The following is a 20,558-nucleotide window of genomic DNA, read 5'->3' on the forward strand; positions in this document are numbered from 1 at the left end:
CAGGTAGATAAGGTGGTTAAGAAGGCTTTCGGGATACTTTCCTTTATTAGCCGGGGCATAGAATATAAGAGCAAAGAGGTTATGCTATAACTGTATAAAACAGTAGTTAGGCTGCAGTTAGAGTATTACGTACAGTTCTTGTCACCACATTACAGGAAAGATGTGATTGTACTAGAGAGGGTACAGAAGCGATTTACGAGGATGTTGTCATGACTGGAGAATTTTAGGTACAAGGAAAGATTGAATAGGCTGGAGTTGTTTCCTTTGAACAGAGGAGGCTGAGGGGAAGCTTATTTGAGGTGTATAACATTATGAGAGGCCTAGATAGAGTGGATAGGAAGGACCTGTTTCCCTTAGCAGAGAGGTCAATAACCAGGGAGCATAGATTTAAAATAATTGGTAGAAAGATTAGAGGAGAGTTGAGGAGAAATGTTTTCACCCAGAAGACATTGGAGGTCTGAAATGCACTGCCTGAAAGGGTGGTAGAGGCAGAAACCCTCATGACATTTAAAAAGTACTTAGATATGCACTTGAAGTGCCGCAACCTGCAAGGCTACAGACTAAGAGCTGGAAAGTGGGATTAAGCTGGATAGCTTATTCGACCGGCACAGACACAATGGGCCGAATGGCCTCCTTCTGTGCTGTAAATTTCTATGATTCTATGAAAGTCTGAAATATTTGCAGCTATTTTTAGTAAATTCTGGTGGTGATTTACATGAGATGATTGCTCATGGAGTTCCTATGCGATATTACTTGTAAAGGTTAGTTGAACAGAAAAATTAGATTATGAGGGGATCATTGGATTAAAAGGACAAATTTTTCTTCACAATAAAATGGCTTTGCCCATTTTTTTTTTTTGTTCATATCACACCGATCAAAAGCCCCCCTACTGTCTACTTTTATCTCTTTTTTTTTTATGTGGGACACTGTTGAAAACAAATAACTAAATTAAATCAGAAATGGTTTGCAGCTTTGGCTGAATTCCTAATTTTATTTCTTGAATTGCGTGAATGAGGGAAACTGACAGGATTGTGGGATAGCAACCTAGCGAGAAGAAGTACCAGTCTGCAGCATTACAAGTAATAACAGTTTTGGAGTGAAGGGAAGTGATTGTGAACTAAAATCTGAGAGGGAGGCAGGGAATGAGTTTCCAAAGGGAGAAGAATAAAGATTTTGAGAGAGCAAGTAAACTGAAGAAAGCAAAGAATCTACTTCTGACCACAGCACCAGCTACCAGCAAGAGCAAAGATAAGAGCACAGTCCACATAAATTTGTGAATAATAACATTTTTTATTTTTTATTTTCCTGTGTTGCTATGATGGTGTAACATTGCACAAATTCCTGATTAGATCTGCTTTAATCATAATGTGAACTGTAAAAGCCCTATTGTCTCTCTTAGTCAATGTATATTCCTGATCTTTTTTTTATGTCTATAGGACAGCCAAGGAAATGATCTACTTATAGGTGCATGTTTGGAAGGCATCTTTGTGAAGCACAAAAATGGCAGACCCCCCTCTGTTTTCAAGTAAGGACAGCAACAGTGCATTCTAGGATTTAATGACATAATTGTTGCAAAAAGGATAAGTGATAAACATCTAATTTTAAAAAAAAAATTCCATGGTACTTGGTTTGAGCGCTATTTCTTAATTGATTAATGTTAGAATTACTAATACTTAAATTTACCAACAAGTCTGTCCATTCAAAATTAATAATTGTGTTTTTCTTATTTCCAGCAGAGTACTTCTATTGCCCTCTCAGAGCTACTATTTTAGGGCACATATGTATTAAAGGCTGCTGGTTTGACAGGCTTGTGGATTTGCACTTAATCAAGTCGCAAATATTAATTTTGAAATTCCTAATCACAGACTTTGTAGCCTCTGGTTGGTGCCTGAGCTACATTGCCTCCAGGTGCTTCTTGAAAACCCACTTTGTGAGGTGGTCCTCAATACCTTGTAAAAAGATTAGAGGAGAATTTTTTTCACCCAGAGAGCGGTGGGAGTTTGAAATGCACTGCCTGAAAGGGTGGTAGAGACTGGATAGCTCTTTTTCCGACCGACGCAGATACAATGGGCCGAATGGCCACCTCCTGTGCCGCAAATTTATATGTAGATCAGATATAAAGGAAGATCCATGGCCAGTCCTAATTGTGATTTGGAAGCAACTGAATCCAAATGTTCCAAGATAAAATAGGGCTAATTTTTGTGCAGTAATGTAAGTTTTTAAATGGTTAAGAACTGATGCAAATTGCCAGAATGGTAATGTACTAATAGCACTCAATTTTCTTGTATCAGTCCAATAGCTCCAAGTGTGGATTTGGATGGGATGCAGGGAGCACACTAATGGGAGTGAAAAATTGTGCTTTGGTGAAATTAAAAGGGATGCAATTAACAGGAAGTAGCAGAGAATTATTGTACCTTTTGGAAATGTTTAGAGGCATCTCAACCCATTGCCAGCTTTTTTCTGAAGAGGAGAGGCTAAGACATGACACGGGAAAACTGAAAGAAAAGGGAACCTAAAGTGTAGACATGAGTTTACAGGTAAATGCAGGACCATCTCAGTAACTAGCCCCTGTTTGGCTGCTGAAGTGGAAGTGGAGCTGCCTGTAGTGTTAGTGGGATGGGTGACACTCTTTATCATTCTATGATAACATCCCTGCATTGCAGCATATCTGCAAGGAGTTGGAGCTAGGTTTGAGGCAGCTGCTGATCAGTAATGTGCCAGTCCTCTGGTATATGTTAGCAGCATGTATCTTTACACGCCTCCGCTAAGTTAGGGGCCCAGGGGCAGCACGGTCTAGCCCACACTGATATGTGTAAGCGCTAGGTCCGTGCAGAAAGCAGGTCTCCAGTCGTCTTGAGTAATCCTTGTCACTGGACCAAGACCTAGTTCTGTCAAGCCCGTGAGATGGCTGGTGTGCAATGGTCACCACACGTTTAAAAAAAATCCACGCACAGGCATCTTCCACCGTTCAGGATGTAGTTCAGGACCTGGAACTTTAGGTCCTTCATTGGAACACCTGTGAACTTATCCTTTTTTGGCATGGAAGCAAGTCATCCTCGTTTCGAGGGACCGCCTATGATGATGATCTTTACAGAATATGGCACAGCTCGACATCTGGCTATCTGTATGTGGATGACTCTGTAAAGGCAATTTCACATATTTATTACCAGGCAGGTGTAACAATGCCTGCAAATAATGGCTGATCAGACCTGTCGAGATGCCTCCAATCAGACTTTTCTGGTTGATAGATCACTCTGGCATGCTCTCTCTCATGCAGTACCACTGAAAATATGACATACCACTGTGAATGGCTGCTTCTGAAGAATCAACCAGCATAACGGTTAATTATATCTATCTATGTCTTTGGGCCTATGTTATAACCTAACGATAGTTGGAAAATGTCCACACATACTATCCTCTGCCAAAGCAAGATAGCACCACTATTTATAGATGCATAGGAACAGGAGTAGACCATTCAGCCCCTTGAACCTGTTCCACCATTCAGTAAGATCATTGATGATCCGTACCTTAACACCAACCCATCCGCCTTGGCTCTATGTCCTTTTGTACCCTTGTCTAGCAAAATTCTATTGATCTCCAATTTAAAATTATTAATCTGCTTTTTGTGGGAGAGAGTTCCACACTTCTACCACCCTTTATGTAATGAAGTGTTTCCTAACTTTTCTCCTGAAAGGCCTGGCCCTGATTTTAAGGTTGTGTCCCCTTGTCCCAGACTTCCCCCACCAGCAGAAAAAGTGTTTCTCTCTACCCTATCAATTCCTTTCAAAATCCTAAAACCCTCAATGAAATCACCCCTTAACCTTCTATATTCCAGGGAATACAAGCCTAGTTTATGTAATCTCTTCTCAAAATCTAACCCTTGGATACCTGGTAACATTCTGGTGAATCTACGCAGTACTTCTTCCAAGGCCAATATATAATTTCTAAGATACGGTGTTCAGAACTGTACACAGAACTCCAGGTGTGGTCTAACCAGGGCTTTGAATAGCTATAGCAAATCTTCCTCCCCTTTATAGAAACATAGAAAATAGGTGCAGGAGTAGGCCATTCAGTCCTTGAAGCCTGCACCACCATTCAATAAGATCATGGCTGACCATTCACCTCAGTACCGTTTTCCTGCTTTCTCTCCATACTCCTTGATCCCTTTAGCCGTAAGGGCCATATCCAACTCCCTCTTGAATATATCGAACAAACTGGCATCAACAACTCTCTGCGGAAGAGAATTCCACAGGTTAACAACTCTCTGAGTGAAGAAGTTTCTCCTCATCTCGGTCCTAAATGGCTTACCATTTATTCTTAGACTGTGACCCCTGGTTCTGGACTCCCCCAACATCGGGAACATTCTTCCTGTCCAGTCCCGTCAGAATTTTATATGTTTCTATGAGATCCCCTCTCATTCTTCTAAATTAAAGTGAATACAGGCCCAGTCGATCCATTCTCTCCTCATATGTCAATCCTGCCCTCCTGGGCATCAGTCTGGTGAACCTTCGCTGCACTCCCTCAATAGCAAGAACGTCCTTCCTCAGATTAGGAAACCAAAACTGAACACAATATTCCAGGTGAGGCCTCACCAAGGCCCTGTACAGCTGCAGCAAGACCTCCCTGCTCCTATACTCAAATCCCCTAGCTATGAAGGCCAACATACCATTTGCCTTCTTCAACGCCTGCTGCATCTTCATGCCAACCTTCAATGACTGATGTACCATGACACCCAGGTCTCGTTGCACCTCCCCTTTTCCTAATCTGCCGCTATTCAGATAATATTCTGCCTTCATGTTTTTCCACCAAAGTGGATAACCTCATATTTATCCACATTATACTGCATCTGCCATGCATTTGCCCACTTACCTAACCTGTCCAAGTCACCCTGCAGTCCCTTAGCATCCTCCTCACAGCTCACACCGCCACCCAGCTTAGTGTTCTTCAAACTTGGAGATATTACTCTTAACTCCTTCATCTAAATCATTGATGTATATTGTAAATAGCTGGGGTCCCAGCACTGAGCCCTGCGGCACTCCACTAGTCACTGCCTGCCATTTTGAAAAGGATCCATTTATCCCGACTCTCTGCTTCCTGTCTGCCAACCAGTTCTCCATCCACGTCAATATATTACCCCCAGTACCATGTGCTTTAATTTTGCACACCAATCTCTTGTGTGGGACCTTGTCAAAAGCCTTTTGAAAGTCCAAATACACCACATCCACTGGTTCTCCCTTGTCCATTCTACTAGTTACATCCTCAAAAAATTCTAGAAGATTTGTCAAGCATGATTCCCTTTCATAAATCCATGCTGACTTGGATCGATCCTGTCACTGCTTTCCAAATGCGCTGCTATTTCATCTTTAATAATTGATTCCAACATTTTCCTTACTACTGATATCAGGCTAATTTCCCTCTATTCTAGCCCTCTAGTTATATAGGCGACTGGCTGGGTGGGCACAGAATCCTTCTGGTGGAACCTGATCTGCTTGACAGCTCTGCTGGTCTTCCTCTTCCTCCTCCAAAAAGCTCTCACTGGAAAACCCATTGTTAACACTAAGAAACCAGAAGAAAAAAATAAGCAGCAGAGAAATTGTTACAAAGGCTCCCAAAAACCTAAGTGGCAACAGAAAAGAAAAGCAAAAAATAAAATCGGTTCAGAAAATGGCTCAAATCTTTAATGGTCTTAATTATTTAATCATCTTATGATATTGCCTTTAACTGAACTTCTATCTGCAGCTAATTCCCAGCAATCGTGGACACTCCTTATACAAGCGTGATTTGGAAGACATGAGCAGCTTTATGGCGTCTCCGTGTCATTTCAATTTTGGTATGATGCTCCTGCCTGAAACAGACGAGAGCTTCCTGTGTCCACCTACAGGCATAGCGGACATGTATTATGGTTCTCCATTATGTTTTGTCTGTCTTTTTCGCTTGATGATCTGGTGCAAACAAGGTGTAACAACTTGCAAATCAGCTCCCACTAGTGCAGTTTTCATGTTATCTGGTCTATAATATCCAAAAATCAAGTGAAACTATCAGGTTGCCTATAGGTGGTATTCTAAAGAGACTGGGAGAATTATTTATAGTTAAGGAAGGATTTTAACCAATTTTTGGCCTGCTACACCAGGAAGTAGTGGAGGATGATTATCATAGAATCATAGAATGATACAGCCCAGAAGGAGTCCATTTGGCCCATTATCCTTGTGCCGGCTCTTTGGCAGATATATTTAAATAATCCCACTCTCCTGCACATTCCCCATAGCCCTGTAAATGATTTCCTTTCAACTATTAAGCAGTTAAATGGATGTTTGAGCATCATTTTTTTTTCTAGGATAGGAAATGTAAACTCATGCTTAACTTTCAGTTCGAACGGGAGTAGGCCATTCAGCCTTAGGAGTCTGCTCCGCCATTCAATTAGATCATGGCTGATCTGTAACTCGGCTCCATTTACCCATCTTTGATACATATATAATGATACCATTGCCGAACAAAAATCTATTGATCTCAGTCTTAAAAATTTTAATTGACCGAGCAACTTCAGCATTTTGTGCAAGAGTTTTCCCAGATTTCCACTGCCTTTGCATGGAAAAGTGTATCCTGATTTCACTCCTAAATGGCCAAGCTCTTATTTTAAGTTTATGCCGCCTTGTTCTGGATTTCCCCACCAGGGGAAATCGTTTCTCTGTATCTACCCCTAGGGAGAGTGTTTGCTAGTGCTGTTGGAGAGGAGTTAAACTAATATGGCAGGGGGATGGGAACCAATGCAGGGAGACAGAGGGAAACAAAAAGGAGACAAAAGCAAAAGACAGAAAGGAGATGAAGAAAAGTGGAGGGCAGAGAAACCCAAGGCAAAGAACAAAAAGGGCCACTGTACAGCAAAATTCTAAAAGGACAAAGGGTGTTAAAAAAACAAGTCTGAAGGCTTAGTGTCTTAATGCAAGGAGTATCCGTAATAAGGTGGATGAATTAACTGTGCAAATAGATGTTAACAAATATGTGATTGGGATTACGGAGACGTGGCTCCAGGATGATCAGGGCTGGGAACTCAACATCCAGGGGTATTCAACATTCAGGAAGGATAGAATAAAAGGAAAAGGAGGTGGGGTAGCATTGCTGGTTAAAGAGGAAATTAAGGCAATTGTTCGGAAGGACATTAGCTTGGATGATGTGGAATCTATATGGGTAGAGCTGCAGAACACCAAAGGGCAAAAAACGTTAGTGGGAGTTGTGTACAGACCTCCAAACAGTAGTAGTGATGTTGGGGAGGGCATCAAACAGGAACTTAGGGGTGCATGCAATAAAGGTGCAACAGTTATAATGGGTGACTTTAATATGCACATAGATTGGGCTAGCCAAACTGGAAGCAATACAGTGGAGGAGGATTTCCTGGAGTGCATAAGGGATGGTTTTCTAGACCAATATGTCAAGAAAGACTGGATCAACTGGGCTTGTATTCACTGGAGTTCAGAAGAATGAGAGGGGACCTCATAGAAACATTTAAAATTCTGACGGGGTTAGACAGGTTAGATGCAGGAAGAATGTTCCCAATGTTGGGGAAGTCCAGAACCAGAGGTCACAGTCTAAGGATAAGGGGTAAGCCATTTAGGACCGAGATGCGGAGGAACTTCTTCACCCAGAGAGTGGTGAACCTGTGGAATTCTCTACCACAGAAAGTTGTTGAGGCCAATTCACTAAATATATTCAAAAAGGAGTTAGATGAGGTCCTTACTACTAGGGGGATCAAGGGGTATGGCGAGAAAGCAGGAATGGGGTACTGAAGTTGAATGTTCAGCCATGAACTCATTGAATGGCGGTGCAGGCTAGAAGGACCGAATGGCCTACTCCTGCACCTATTTTCTATGTTTCTATGAACCAACTAGGGGGGAGGCCATCTTAGACTGGGTGTTGTGTAATGAGAGAGGATTAATTAGCAATCTCGTTGTGCGAAGCCCCTTGGGGAAGAGTGACCATAATATGGTGGAATTCTGCATTAGGATGGAGAATGAAACAGTTAATTCAGAGACCATGGTCCAGAACTTAAAGAAGGGTAACTTTGAAGGTATGAGGCGTGAATTGGCTAGGATAGATAGGCGAATGATACTTAAGGGGTTGACTGTGGATGGGCAATGGCAGACATTTAGAGACCGCATGGATGAACTGCAACAATTGTACATTCCTGTCTGGCGTAAAAATAAAAAAGGTAAGGTGGCTCAACCGTGGCTATCTAGGGAAATCAGGGATAGTATTAAAACCAAGGAAGTGGCATACAAATTAGCCAGAAATAGCAGCGAACCCGGGGACTGGGAGAAATTTAGAACTCAGCAGAGGAGGACAAAGGGTTTGATTAGGGCAGGGAAAATGGAGTACGAGAAGAAGCTTGCAGGGAACATTAAGACGGATTGCAAAACTTTCTATAGATATGTAAAGAGAAAAAGGTTAGTAAAGACAAACGTAGGTCCCCTGCAGTCAGAATCAGGGTAAGTCATAACGGGGAACAAAGAAATGGCAGACCAATTGAACAAGTACTTTGGTTCGGTAGTCACTAAGGAGGACACAAACAACCTTCCGGATATAAAAGGGGTCAGAGGGTCTAGTAAGGAGGAGGAACTGAGGGAAATCCTTATTAGTCAGGAAATTGTGTTGGGGAAATTGATGGGATTGAAGGCCGATAAATCCCCAGGGCCTGATGGACTGCATCCCAGAGTACTTAAGGAGGTGGCCTTGGAAATAGCGGATGCATTGACAGTCATTTTCCAACATTCCATTGACTCTGGATCAGTTCCTATCGAGTGGAGGGTAGCCAATGTAACCCCACTTTTTTAAAAAGGAGGGAGAGAGAAAACAGGGAATTATAGACCGGTCAGCCTGACCTCAGTAGTGGGTAAAATGATGGAATCAATTATTAAGGATGTCATAGCAGCACATTTGGAAAGAGGTGACATGATAGGTCCAAGTCAGCATGGATTTGTGAAAGGGAAATCATGCTTGACAAATCTTCTGGAATTTTTTGAGGATGTTTCCAGTAGAGTGGACAAGGGAGAACCAGTTGATGTGGTATATTTGGACTTTCAGAAGGCTTTCGACAAGGTCCCACACAAGAGATTAATGTGCAAAGTTAAAGCACATGGGTTTGGGGGTAGTGTGCTGACGTGGATTGAGAACTGGTTGTCAGACAGGAAGCAAAGAGGAGTAAATGGGTACTTTTCAGAACGGCAGGCAGTGACTAGTGGGGTACCGCAAGGTTCTGTGCTGGGGCCCCAGCTGTTTACACTGTACATTAATGATTTAGACGAGGGGATTAAATGTAGTATCTCCAAATTTGCGGATGACACTAAGTTGGGTGGCAGTGTGAGCTGCGAGGAGGATGCTATGAGGCTGCAGAGTGACTTGGATAGGTTAGGTGAGTGGGCTGAGAGGTGACCTCATAGAAACGTTTAAAATTCTGACGGGTTTAGACAGGTTAGATGCAGGAAGAATGTTCCCAATGTTGGGGAAGTCCAGAACCAGGGGTCACAGTCTAAGGATAAGGGGTAAGCCATTTAGGACCGAGATGAGGAGAAACTTCTTCACCTAGAAAGTGGTGAACCTGTGGAATTCTCTACCACAGAAAGTTGTTGAGGCCAATTCACGAAATATATTCAAAAGGGAGTTAGATGAAGTCCTTACTACTAGGGGGATCAAGGAGTATGGTGAGAAGGCAGGAATGGGGTACTGAAGTTACATGTTCAGCCATGAACTCATTGAATGGCGGTGCAGGCTAGAAGGGCCGAATGGCCTACTCCTGCACCTATTTTCTATGTTTCTATGTTTTCTAAATCCCTTTATCATTTTGAACACCTCAATTACATCACCCCTCTACCATCTAAACTGAAAGGAATGTAAACTAAGTTCATTCAACCTGTCCTCATAGTTTAACCCTTTAATCCATAGTACCATTCTGGTGAATCTGCCCTGTACTCCCTCCAAGCCCATTACATCTTTTCTGAGGTTTTGTGCCCAAAACTGAAGGCAGTACTCAAAACGGAGTCTGACCAAGGCTCTGTGCAATTGAAGCATCACTTCCTCACTTTTGAATTCCAGTTCCTTTGAAATAAGGCCAAACATTGCATTAGCCTTTTTGTACCTCTGCACTATCCTTTAGTGATTTATGTTCTTGGGCACCTAAATCCGTTTGCTTCTCAACATTCCTAGTCTCCTTGTCTCACACAATTAAGAATAAATTCCAATTTGCCCCTCTTGGATCCAAAATGGATGACCTCACACTTCCCCACATTGAAGTTTTGATCTTAAATACAAAAAATACATTCAACTTTAAAATCCACAGTTTTTTTGTTTAGTTTGGCATCTAGAACCAAGAGATTCTGTTTCCCTCTGAATTAGTGGAGCTCATCACTGATGTCAGCTGAGTAATGTTCTGCAACTTTGGGTCCTTGCAAAGTCATGGGGAGGAAGCAAAAAATTATTTCTCCTAGTAGATACAGTTTTTAAAAGCCGTTGGACTAAAAAGGTTTAATATTTTGCATTGAAAGTATTTGTCTTTTTTTCTCGCCTATCAGCAATGGTTCCTTTTAAAGCTGTAACAGTGAGTGACATTACTCAGTCACATGGTGATATTAAATTAATGCTACATGGCATAATCAGTTTCACATATGCTACCTAAACAAAATACCTTTCCATACCCAAAAAGCACTCAATAATTCAGCTAAAAGTCTATTTACAACCTTTTCAGTTGAGGTAGAAATGGCTATATAAAGAAATTATTTTTCCCTTTTTAGATGGAATGACATATCCAACTTGTCTCACAACAAATCCTTCTTTGCATTAGAGCTGGCGAACAAAGAGGAAACCGTCCAGTTCCAGACTGTGAGTGTTCTAAAACTATTCACTTCAGCTGATGTACATTAGTTTGATATTCTGCAGTAGCTGCATTCAATAGTACACCAGTCTTAGAAGAAAGACACATCTTCTTGTACTATTGTCTGAAGACAGTAGCTTATGTTGAGTTGTGGTCCCAGAGCTGTTAGTTTCATCTCTACTAATTTGGTTTAAGAAGGGAACAAAGTATTTTCATACATATCCTTCAATATTAAATGGTTCTGTGGTGTTATGATCGTATCTGGTTTTAAATATTAATCAGTAGCATAGAAGCCAACTTGGTTAAATAACATCTATGCACTATAAAACTTTGCTCATGGTAATAAACCCCCAAACGCTGCAATTTTGTTTCCCAGCTTACATTAATATTTTAGTTATGGTTTTATAAACCAGATAAAGACATCTTATTTCCCTATTTGGACCACCGTAAAGAATAACATTTGTGTGTAAGATTTCCTAAATGGTGAGTCCCTAATGAGTCAGAGAATTTCCAAAATGAAAGATTGAGAATCTGAGGGAATTTAGCAGCCATGCAGAATTGTGTTTGATGTTTGGAGAAGCCTTGGAGTCCTGAATGGTCCAATACATGAGAGGAGCATAGCTAAAGAAATGGAAGAGAAAAAGCATAAAGGGGAGGAATGGGGGCGGTCCTCTAATTGAAATTTTTAAGACTAAGTTGGATAGATTTTTGTTGAGTTAAGGTATCAACTGATCTGGAACAAAGCAGGTAAATGGAGCTGAGTTATAGATCAGCCATGATCTAATTGAATAGCGGAAAAGGCTCAAGGGTCTGAATGACCGCTAGTATTCCTATGTGTTACCAGCCCTTAGATCGAGCAAGATGCACACACATGTTATTCTATTAGCAATTTTCAGGTCATTCAACTCATCAACCTCTTCAATGTGATTGAACTGTCGGTTGCTTTTTCCCTTGACTCTATTTTTTGAACCTTACTAAAATAGTTGCTAATCTTTTAGTTCTCAGTTCTGAAAAATGGTTACACCTGAAACATTAAACCTATTTTTTTGTTGCATACTTCCAGCATTTTCTGTTTATGTTGATACAAAAGTTATGAGTCTGATTTTCTTTGCTTAAGTGTATAATTTTTCGTGATAACTTTATACTTAAAAGTAGGAGATTGTAGAAACTGCTGTTACTATTTTAAATTTTATTTCTATAGGAAGATATGGAAACATCCAAATATGTATGGCGAATGTGTGTTGCACGACGCAAGTTTTACAGTCTGAATAACAACTGTAACTTGTAAGTATGACTCATCTATTGAATCAGTACTGTAGACCAATGTTCCCTGTAAGCTGTGCTTTGTTCTGCGCTGCCTGTTTCTTTTAATGTGCGATTCTTTTAAATTCCTGAGCATGCGCGGTATTTACACTGTAAAAGCCGGTGAGCGGCCTATCTGGGACCTTTCAAATTACGCACACGCATAATCTTAGTGGAAACAATGCTGCAGATACTATTTTCTGGTATATTTTGAAACGAAACAGATAAAAATGATGGAAGCAAATTAACTGCCTGAAGTTTTATCTATATTTCCCCTACTTTTAGAGACTCCTCTGCATCATCCCCGGGTGAGGGTTCCAGGAAGCCTTTGCTTACTTTTTCCTTTCCCCATTTGCCTTTACTTTCCCGTTCTTCTCTTCCCAGCAAAGGGTGAGCCAAACTGCTTGTGTTTTTGTTTTCCTCACCTCTGCATTATAAAGGTTTGCTATCTCTGTGAGATGTGCTATTTTTCTTTCTTTAGAATTGTTATTTGTAACTGAGCAGTTGATGCATTTGTTTTGGTTTGAATATATGCTACTCTGCTTAATCATAATCTATTACAGTATGTTAAAATTAACAGGTAAAAAGAAAATGAACAGGAAAAATATTTAGATGACTTTGTAAACTCAAGTAGATAGTGAGCATTTATAAATATTAACTCGATCCGAGGATTATTTTTCTGCCTGCACAGCTTCCTATCAATGTATTTTTTGCCCCTTCCCTCCTTTCCTGAAGGCATTAACTCTTTGAGTATGGTTTCCTAGGTGCTGGTCAATCTCCGGTAACTTGCATGAGTGGCCGTTAATCATGTATATGCTTGTCAGGTCGGGGCCGCCATGCTGCTCCCAGGCCGCCGCTCGCCGCTCCTTTTATGGCCCCGACCTGCCGCAGATGTTCCCTTGCAGGTCCTGCGAAGGAACATCTGCGGCAGGTGGGGGCCTTAAAAGGTGAGTGGCGGCCCTGACCTGCGAGAGACCATCAGCAGCAAGTCGGGACCACTCCAGGTAGCAGCGCGAGCTTGTGCAGGAAGGCGACTGCTGTGAAGGGGGCGACTGGATTGGATGTTACCATAACCCAGGTCGGTGATTGGAGCGTGGGCAGGTGCAGCAGGAGCGACGAGGCCGAGACGAAGGAGCGGTGAGAGATTGCAGAGTGATGTGATCGAGGCCCAGGAGAGGCGTGAGTTTGGGGCCCAGAAGACGCATGGGCCCAAGGGCAGCATGGACCAGCCCACACTGTGATATGTGTGCACACTAAGTCCGTGCAGCAGAACTTGTCTCTAGTCGTCTTGGTTAATCCTTGCCACCGGACCAAGACCAAGCTCTGTCAAGCCCCACGGCCACCACACGTTAAAAAAAAATCCAGGCATCTTCCACCCTTCAATATGCAGTTCGTGACCTGGAATATTAGGTCCTTCATTGAAACACCTGTGAACTCATCGAACTCATCCCTTTTTGGCGTGGAAGCAAGTCATCCTCGATTCGAAGGACCGCCTAAGAAGAAGAGAAGAAGATATGTTTGTAAGGCTCACTTGGTGTCCCGACACACTCGCTTTCATCAGGTGTAGCAATTGGGAATTGGAACCGTAGCAGATTTTCCTCTCTGTAAACCAGAGCACTGAGGCCAATTTTGGTACCCCTTTTACACTCCCAGCTAAGATCAACTAATTTGGCACACAATGGGGATTGAATTTAAGATCTTCCTGGTCTGTATGGCTTTCGAAATAAAGGCCAACATTACTTTAGCCATTTTGAGTGCTTTTTTACCTGTTCACTAGCTTTTAGTGATTTATGTACCTGGACACCGAAATCTCTTTGCTCCTCCACAGCTCAGTATCCACAGGCCCAGGTCTATCACTCCTGGTTGACTGCCAATATTTCTCCAGCGTGCTCGCTGTGCCTGAATAGCCCATTTTCTGTGCTTTAACATTCTAAGAATATATGATGCACATTGATTTTCAAATTTCTTTATATTTTGATTTACAACATGAATTATATTGTAATATAATAGAGAAAAAGACTTGTGTTGAAAGTTGTGAACTAAAACTCAAAGACTACTTAGTTTTACAGCAATGTAATGTGTATAGTTATATTAGGCTCACTTTTCCCCTGTATTTGCGCCGTTTTTTTTTGAGCAGGTTGCTTTTTCTGGCCTAACTTAAAAATCCCCAGTTTCCCCAATCAAGTTGCACCAGCGTAACTAAGTTAGTTACGAATTTTTTAAGTCCGTTTTATTTTCAGCCTAAGTGGACGTAACCAGTCACCTACGCCACTTCTGGCCATTTAGGGAAGTTTGGCCAGCTGAGAGTTACTCCAGTTCTGATTAGGCCAGCATATGTGGCCTGTCCTGAAAAACCTTCCCTAGAGTTAAGGAAATCGGCGCAGGTAAGGAAAGCGGCGGGAGAGAGAAACAGACAGACAGACAGAGAGACACGTACCGGCGACCGGACAGCCTTCGGGCGAGATTGGAGGTAAGTTGGTGCTATGTGTTTTTCAATTCTTTTAATGTGTTGGGAGCTGGCCTAAAGTATGCTTCACTTTGCAGCCTCAGCTCGCATTGTGTCACTGGTTACCAAGGCAGCCCGATCTTTTTGGCACAGATCAAGGCTCCACCCCCAAAACTAAAGGTCGGGTTAGGCCACGCCAAAATGAAGAGATCCAACTTACAATACTTTTTTTGGCGTACTTGGGCCCCAAAAAATCGGGCGTAACTCTTCACGTACGCCAAAAAAATGCTTTGGGGAAAATTGAGCCCATAGTCTCCTCTCCCCTTCAAAATATTTTAGCTGTTGGAAATTTGTCAGTATTCTAGAGTTTAAAAATAGGTTTCAACTGTAATACCTTGAAAAGTTGTTTAAAATCTTTTATTTTAGAGGGAAGAATGATTTGTATTGCAATGATCTGTTCTCATTTGCTTTTCCATTTCAGACAAACGCAAACTGCTTCAGTAAGTCCAGTCCGAAGGAGCACGTTGTCAAGAATGTCTTTGGTATGTGAAATGAAGCCTTGTAGCTTTCATTTTTTCCCAACATGATTTTTAAACTATAATATGCCTTATCTAGTAATGCCACCAAAAAATTAATAGCAATCTTTTTTCATTTTAAGAAAGAATAATCCTATTAATTATTTAACTAATGCTGAGAGCTTTCATGATGTGTGAACCTACATTACATTGTTCACTTAATGTACTTTGCAAGTGAATGTATACTTCATATTAGCTGAGCATGAATTGCTTTACAGACTTATAGTTGCTTCTTATATTTATTAAACAACTTTTAACCCTTTTCAGGCAGATACATGAATAATACGGTCCAATTAAACCTTCTGTCATTTTAGATTTACAGTAGCAGCATTCAGTTGTCTTCCTTCAATTATTTTTTAATTATCCCTAAACTAACTTGCCTACTGTTAATTGTTATTTCTGATAGTTTCACAATCATAGGTATAAACATCACACATTATAATCTAATCTATTCTATTACTCACTTATGCTTAAGCTTACATTATGGTTAATGACAGACAAAGCCCTGTTCTTCCTTTTTTTCTCATTAAAGTTGCCAACTATGAGGAATGTCTTATCAGTGTTGCCTTCTTGACTTGTCTGCAATGAAGTGCCTGTCTGGGTTTCTAACTCTAGCTAACTCCACTTTCCCATAATGTGTATTATATCAGCCATTTTATGTCAATGTATGTTAGCCATTTTATATAAGAACATAAGAAATTGGAGCAGGAGTAGGCCATTTGACCCCTCAAGCCTGCTCCGCCATTTAATAAGATCATGGCCGATCTGATCATGGACTCAGCTCCACTTACCTGCCCGCACCCCATAACCCTTTATTCCATTATCGCTCCAAAATCTCTGTATTTCCGCCTTAAATATATTCAATGACCCAGCCTCCACAGCTCTCTGGGGCAGAGAATTCCACAGATTTGCAACCCTCTGAGAGAAGAAATTCCTCCTCCTCTCAATTTTAAATGGGCGGCCCCTTATTCTGAGACTATACCTCCTAGTTTTAGTTTCCCCTATGAGTGGAAATATCCTCTCTGTATCCACCTTGTCAAGCCCCTTCATTATCTTATATGTTTCGATAAGATCACTTCTCATTCTTCTGAACTCTAATGAGTATAGGCCCAACCTACTCAACCTTTCTTCATACGTCAACCCCCTCATCTCCAGAATCAACCGAGTGAACCTTCTCTGAACAGCCTCCAATGCAAATATATCCTTCCTTAAATACGGAGACCAAAACTGTACACAGTACTCCAGGTGTGGCCTTACCAATACCCTGTCCAGTTGTAGCAGGACATCTCTGCTTTTATACTCCATCCCCCTTGCAATAAAGGTCAACATTCCATTTGCCTTCCTGATTACTTGCTGTACTTGCATACTAATTTTTTGTGTTTCATGCACAAGGGCCGCCAGGTCCCTCTGTACTGCAGTACTTTGCAATTTTTCTCCATTTAAATTATAATTTGCTTTTCTATTTTTTTCTGCCAAAGTGGATAACCTCACATTTTCTCCACATTGCACTCCATCTGCCAAATTTTTGCCCATTCATTTAGCCTGTCTATATCGCTTTACCATTTTTTGTGCCCTCCTCACAATTTGCTTTCCCACCCATCTTTGTATCATCAGCAAACTTGACTACATGTCACTCGGTCCCTTCATCCAAGTCATTAATATAGATTGTAAATAGTTGAGGCCCCAGCACTGATCCCGGTGGCATCCCACTAGTTACTGTTTGCCAACCGGAAAATGACCTATTTATCCCGACTCTCTGTTTTCTGTTAGTTAGCTAATTCTCTATCCATGCTAATATATTACCTCTAATCCCGTGAACTTTTATCTTGTGCAGTAACCTTTTATGTGGCACCTTATTGAATGCCTTCTGGAAATCCAAATACACCACATCGTTTGGTTCCCCTTTATCCACCCTGCTCGTTACATCCTCAAAGAACTCCAGCAAATTTGTCTAACATGGTTTCCCTTTCATAAAACCATGCTGACTCTGCTTGATTGAATTATGCTTTTCCAAATGTCCTGCTACTGTTTCCTTAATAATAATCTCCAACATTTTCCCAACGGCAGATGTTAGGCTAACCTTTTTTAAATAGGGGTGCTACATTTGCGGTTTCCCAATCCGCTGGGACCTCCCCAGAATCCAGGGAATTTTGGTAGATTACAACCGATGCATCCACTATCTCTGCAGTCACTTCTTTTAGGACCCTGGGATGCAAGCCATCAGGTCCAGGGGACTTGTCCACCTTTAGTCCCATTATTTTACCGAGTACTACTTCCTCCCTCCCTATAGCCCCTTGATTATCCAGTATTGGGATGTTTTTAGTGTTTTCTACTGTGAAGACCAATACAAAATATTTGTTTAAAGTCTCTGCCATTTTTCTGTTCCCCCATTATTAATTCCACAGTCTTATATGTTAATATCGCTAAAACCTATACCTTTGGTCAAATCAGATGAGCCATCTCTTTTTGCAATCTTGAATTAGATCATTCTCGAATATGAGAGTTTCCAGTACTTAGAGTCTGGTGTGTCCTACATAGAAATACATAGAAATTATAACACGGAAACAGGTCATTTGGCTCAATCAGTCTGTGTTGGTGTTTATCCTTCATGCAGGAAAATAGTCTGAGTGACATTTACCTATCCTGTTCCCATATCCCTTCAACTCCTTTTTCTTCATCTACCTATCCTAACTAATCTTGAATGTTGCCATAGTTTCTGCTGTAACCACTAACCCTGGAAGTGAATTGCAATGCCTCATAACTCTCTGTAAAGAAGTTCCTCTTGCTCCCTGTTCTAAATCTCTTGCATTTGATCTTGTACCTGATCTCTCAACTACTGTGAGCAGTGCACTTCTATTTACCCGGTTCTATCATTTCATAATTTTAAACATATATTGCCCAGTAATCTGTGTTGTTCTTGGACCGATCCTGTGTTGACAGGTTCAGTCCAAGTCAGCATGGATTTATGAAAGGAAAATCATGCTTGACAAATCTTCTAGAATTTTTTGAGGATGTAACTAGTAGAGTGGACAAAGGAGAACCAGTGGATGTGGTTTGTTTGGACTTTCAAAAGGCTTTTGACAAGGTCCCACACAAGGGATTAGTGTGCAAAATTAAAGCACATGGTATTGGGGGTAATGTATTGACGTGGATAGAGAACTGGTTGGCAGACAGGAAGCAAAGAGTGGGAATAAACGGGGTCCTTTTCAGAATGGCAGGCAGTGACTAGTGGAGAACTGCAAGGTTCAGTGCTGGGACCCCAGCTATTTACAATATACATTAATGATTTAGACGAAGGAATTGAATGTAATATCTCCAAGTTTGCAGATGACACTAAGCTGGGTGGCAGTGTGAGCTGTGAGGAGGATGCTAAGAGGCTGCAGAGTGACTTGGACAGGTTAAGTGAGTGGGAAAATGCATGGCAGATGCAGTACAATGTAGATAAATATGAGGTTATCCACTTTGGTGGCAAAAACAGGAAGGCAGAATATTATCTGAATGGCGGCAGATTAGGAAAAGAGGAGGTGCAACATGATCTGGGTGTCATGGTACATCAGTCATTGAAAGTTGGCTTGCAGGTAAAGCAGGCGTTGAAGAAGGCAAATGGCACGTTGGCCTTCATAGCTAGGGGATTCAAGTATAGGAGCAGGGAGGTCTTACTGCAGTTGTACAGGGCCTTGGTGAGGCCTCACCTTGAATATTGTGTACAGTTTTGGTCTCCTAGTCTGGGGATGGAGATTCTTGCTATTGAGGGAGTGCAGCGAAGGTTCACCAGACTGATTCCCGGGATGGCAGGATTGACATATGAAGAAAAACTGGATCGACTAGGCTTATAGTCACTGGAATTTAGAAGAATGAGGGGGAATCTCATAGAAACATATAAAATTCTGACGGGATTGGACAGGTTAGATGCAGGAAGAATGTTCTCGATGTTGGGGAAGTCCAGAACCAGGGGTCACAGTCTAAGGGTAAGGGGTAAGCCATTTAGGACTGAGATGAGGAGAAACTTCTTCACTCAGAGAATTGTGAACCTGTGGAATTCTCTATCAAAGAAAGTTATTGAGGCCAGTTCGTTAGATATATTCAAAAGGGAGTTAGATGTGGCCCTTACGGCTAAAGGGATCAAGGGGTATGGAGAGAAAGCAGGAATGGGGTACTAAAGTTGCAAAAATGATCAGCTATGATCATATTGAATGGTGGTGTAGGCTCGAAGGGCCGAATGGCCTACTCCTGCACCTATTTTCTATGTTTCTAAGACTTGTTCAGATCAGGTGTGTGTTTGATACTGCCTCTTGTGTACATTTCTGTTTGCTTTATTTCCTGCTTCAAACCACTTTTTTTGCGCATGTTCCCAAAAGTGCTAGCTTTTCCTATGTAAGTTTAAGAATGTGTCGTGGTTTTACAAAAAATCGTAGTTAGCAGTTAATTTGCTGTGGATTGATATGCTCTTTATCACTTTTGTTTTCTTTTAGCCAAAACCTCATCAGTACATGATGCCTCTACCCCAGTTACATTATAATGGACACTACACAGAGCCCTATAAATCTTCCCAAGGTAGAGTACTTAATCAAGGAAATTTTAGGCACAATTGTTTAAAACCATAAATGTGGCATTATCTTTATCCAATTATAAATATAATTTTCTTTCTATTACCTTTAATGATTCAAATTTAAGTGCCCAAGGAATTGGAACAATGAAATGCAAAACGTATTTGACATTTATTAGAAATTGTAGTTGCTGAACTCAATTTCAAAAAGTATATAAAGAAACCGCAAAGTATGTAGTACTCTGCTAAGTTCATTTGTAATATACCATTTTATGTTAGATGACAAGTTGAGTATTAGTGCACAGGTTTATTTCCTATTTTTAAGATTACTGATTGTGGAATTAATGCCTGTGCATAAATAAATAGTTTAAAAAATTAGAAAGCTGCTGCAATTTACTAGGCATGAATATTTGCCATTTTTAAAGACCAGGCTACTCGATCATCATGAGCCTAATTGTATCCTCTTCACCTGATACCCATCTGCATGTACTTCTTATAGGGGTCACTGAATAGCAATTGAGAGCAAGAATCCTCGTTACTTTTCTCCTTTGTAACCAAGGAACACTGAGGCCACTTGCAACACTCCCAACGGAGATCAGTGAACTCAGTATTAATGGAAATTAACATCTATGTCTGACTGGGAAGTGCCTTCATCCACTTGCTTTTTAACCATGAGTATGATTTGTTGTTCGTTCTTAAAAAGTACTAGAGGCTTTTTTGCTTTTGGACGTGACTTTGAACTTTGAGTAACTACTCATAAATAACTTACCAGGAAATGGATTTTAAAATTGTTAATCTCTTATGAATTAGCTATTTCAATTTTATATTGGC

At 41.1% G+C, this 20,558-nt stretch overlaps 1 protein-coding gene across 1 annotated transcript in view; it reads left to right on the top strand.

Annotated features, from left to right (window-relative positions):
• Positions 1-20,558, top strand: part of LOC139262778 (tyrosine-protein phosphatase non-receptor type 21-like) — a 93,274-nt gene that overhangs the window by 50,970 nt on the left and 21,746 nt on the right. The window contains exons 8-13 of the mRNA XM_070877929.1: positions 1,437-1,525; positions 10,779-10,866; positions 12,060-12,142; positions 12,446-12,550; positions 15,088-15,148; positions 19,654-19,735. Of these exons, the coding sequence (XP_070734030.1) occupies positions 1,437-1,525; positions 10,779-10,866; positions 12,060-12,142; positions 12,446-12,550; positions 15,088-15,148; positions 19,654-19,735 (508 nt within the window). The remainder of the gene's footprint in view (positions 1-1,436; positions 1,526-10,778; positions 10,867-12,059; positions 12,143-12,445; positions 12,551-15,087; positions 15,149-19,653; positions 19,736-20,558) is intronic.

The sequence above is a fragment of the Pristiophorus japonicus genome, chromosome 4 (genome assembly GCF_044704955.1).
Source record: "Pristiophorus japonicus isolate sPriJap1 chromosome 4, sPriJap1.hap1, whole genome shotgun sequence".
Taxonomy (NCBI): Eukaryota; Metazoa; Chordata; class Chondrichthyes; family Pristiophoridae; genus Pristiophorus; species Pristiophorus japonicus.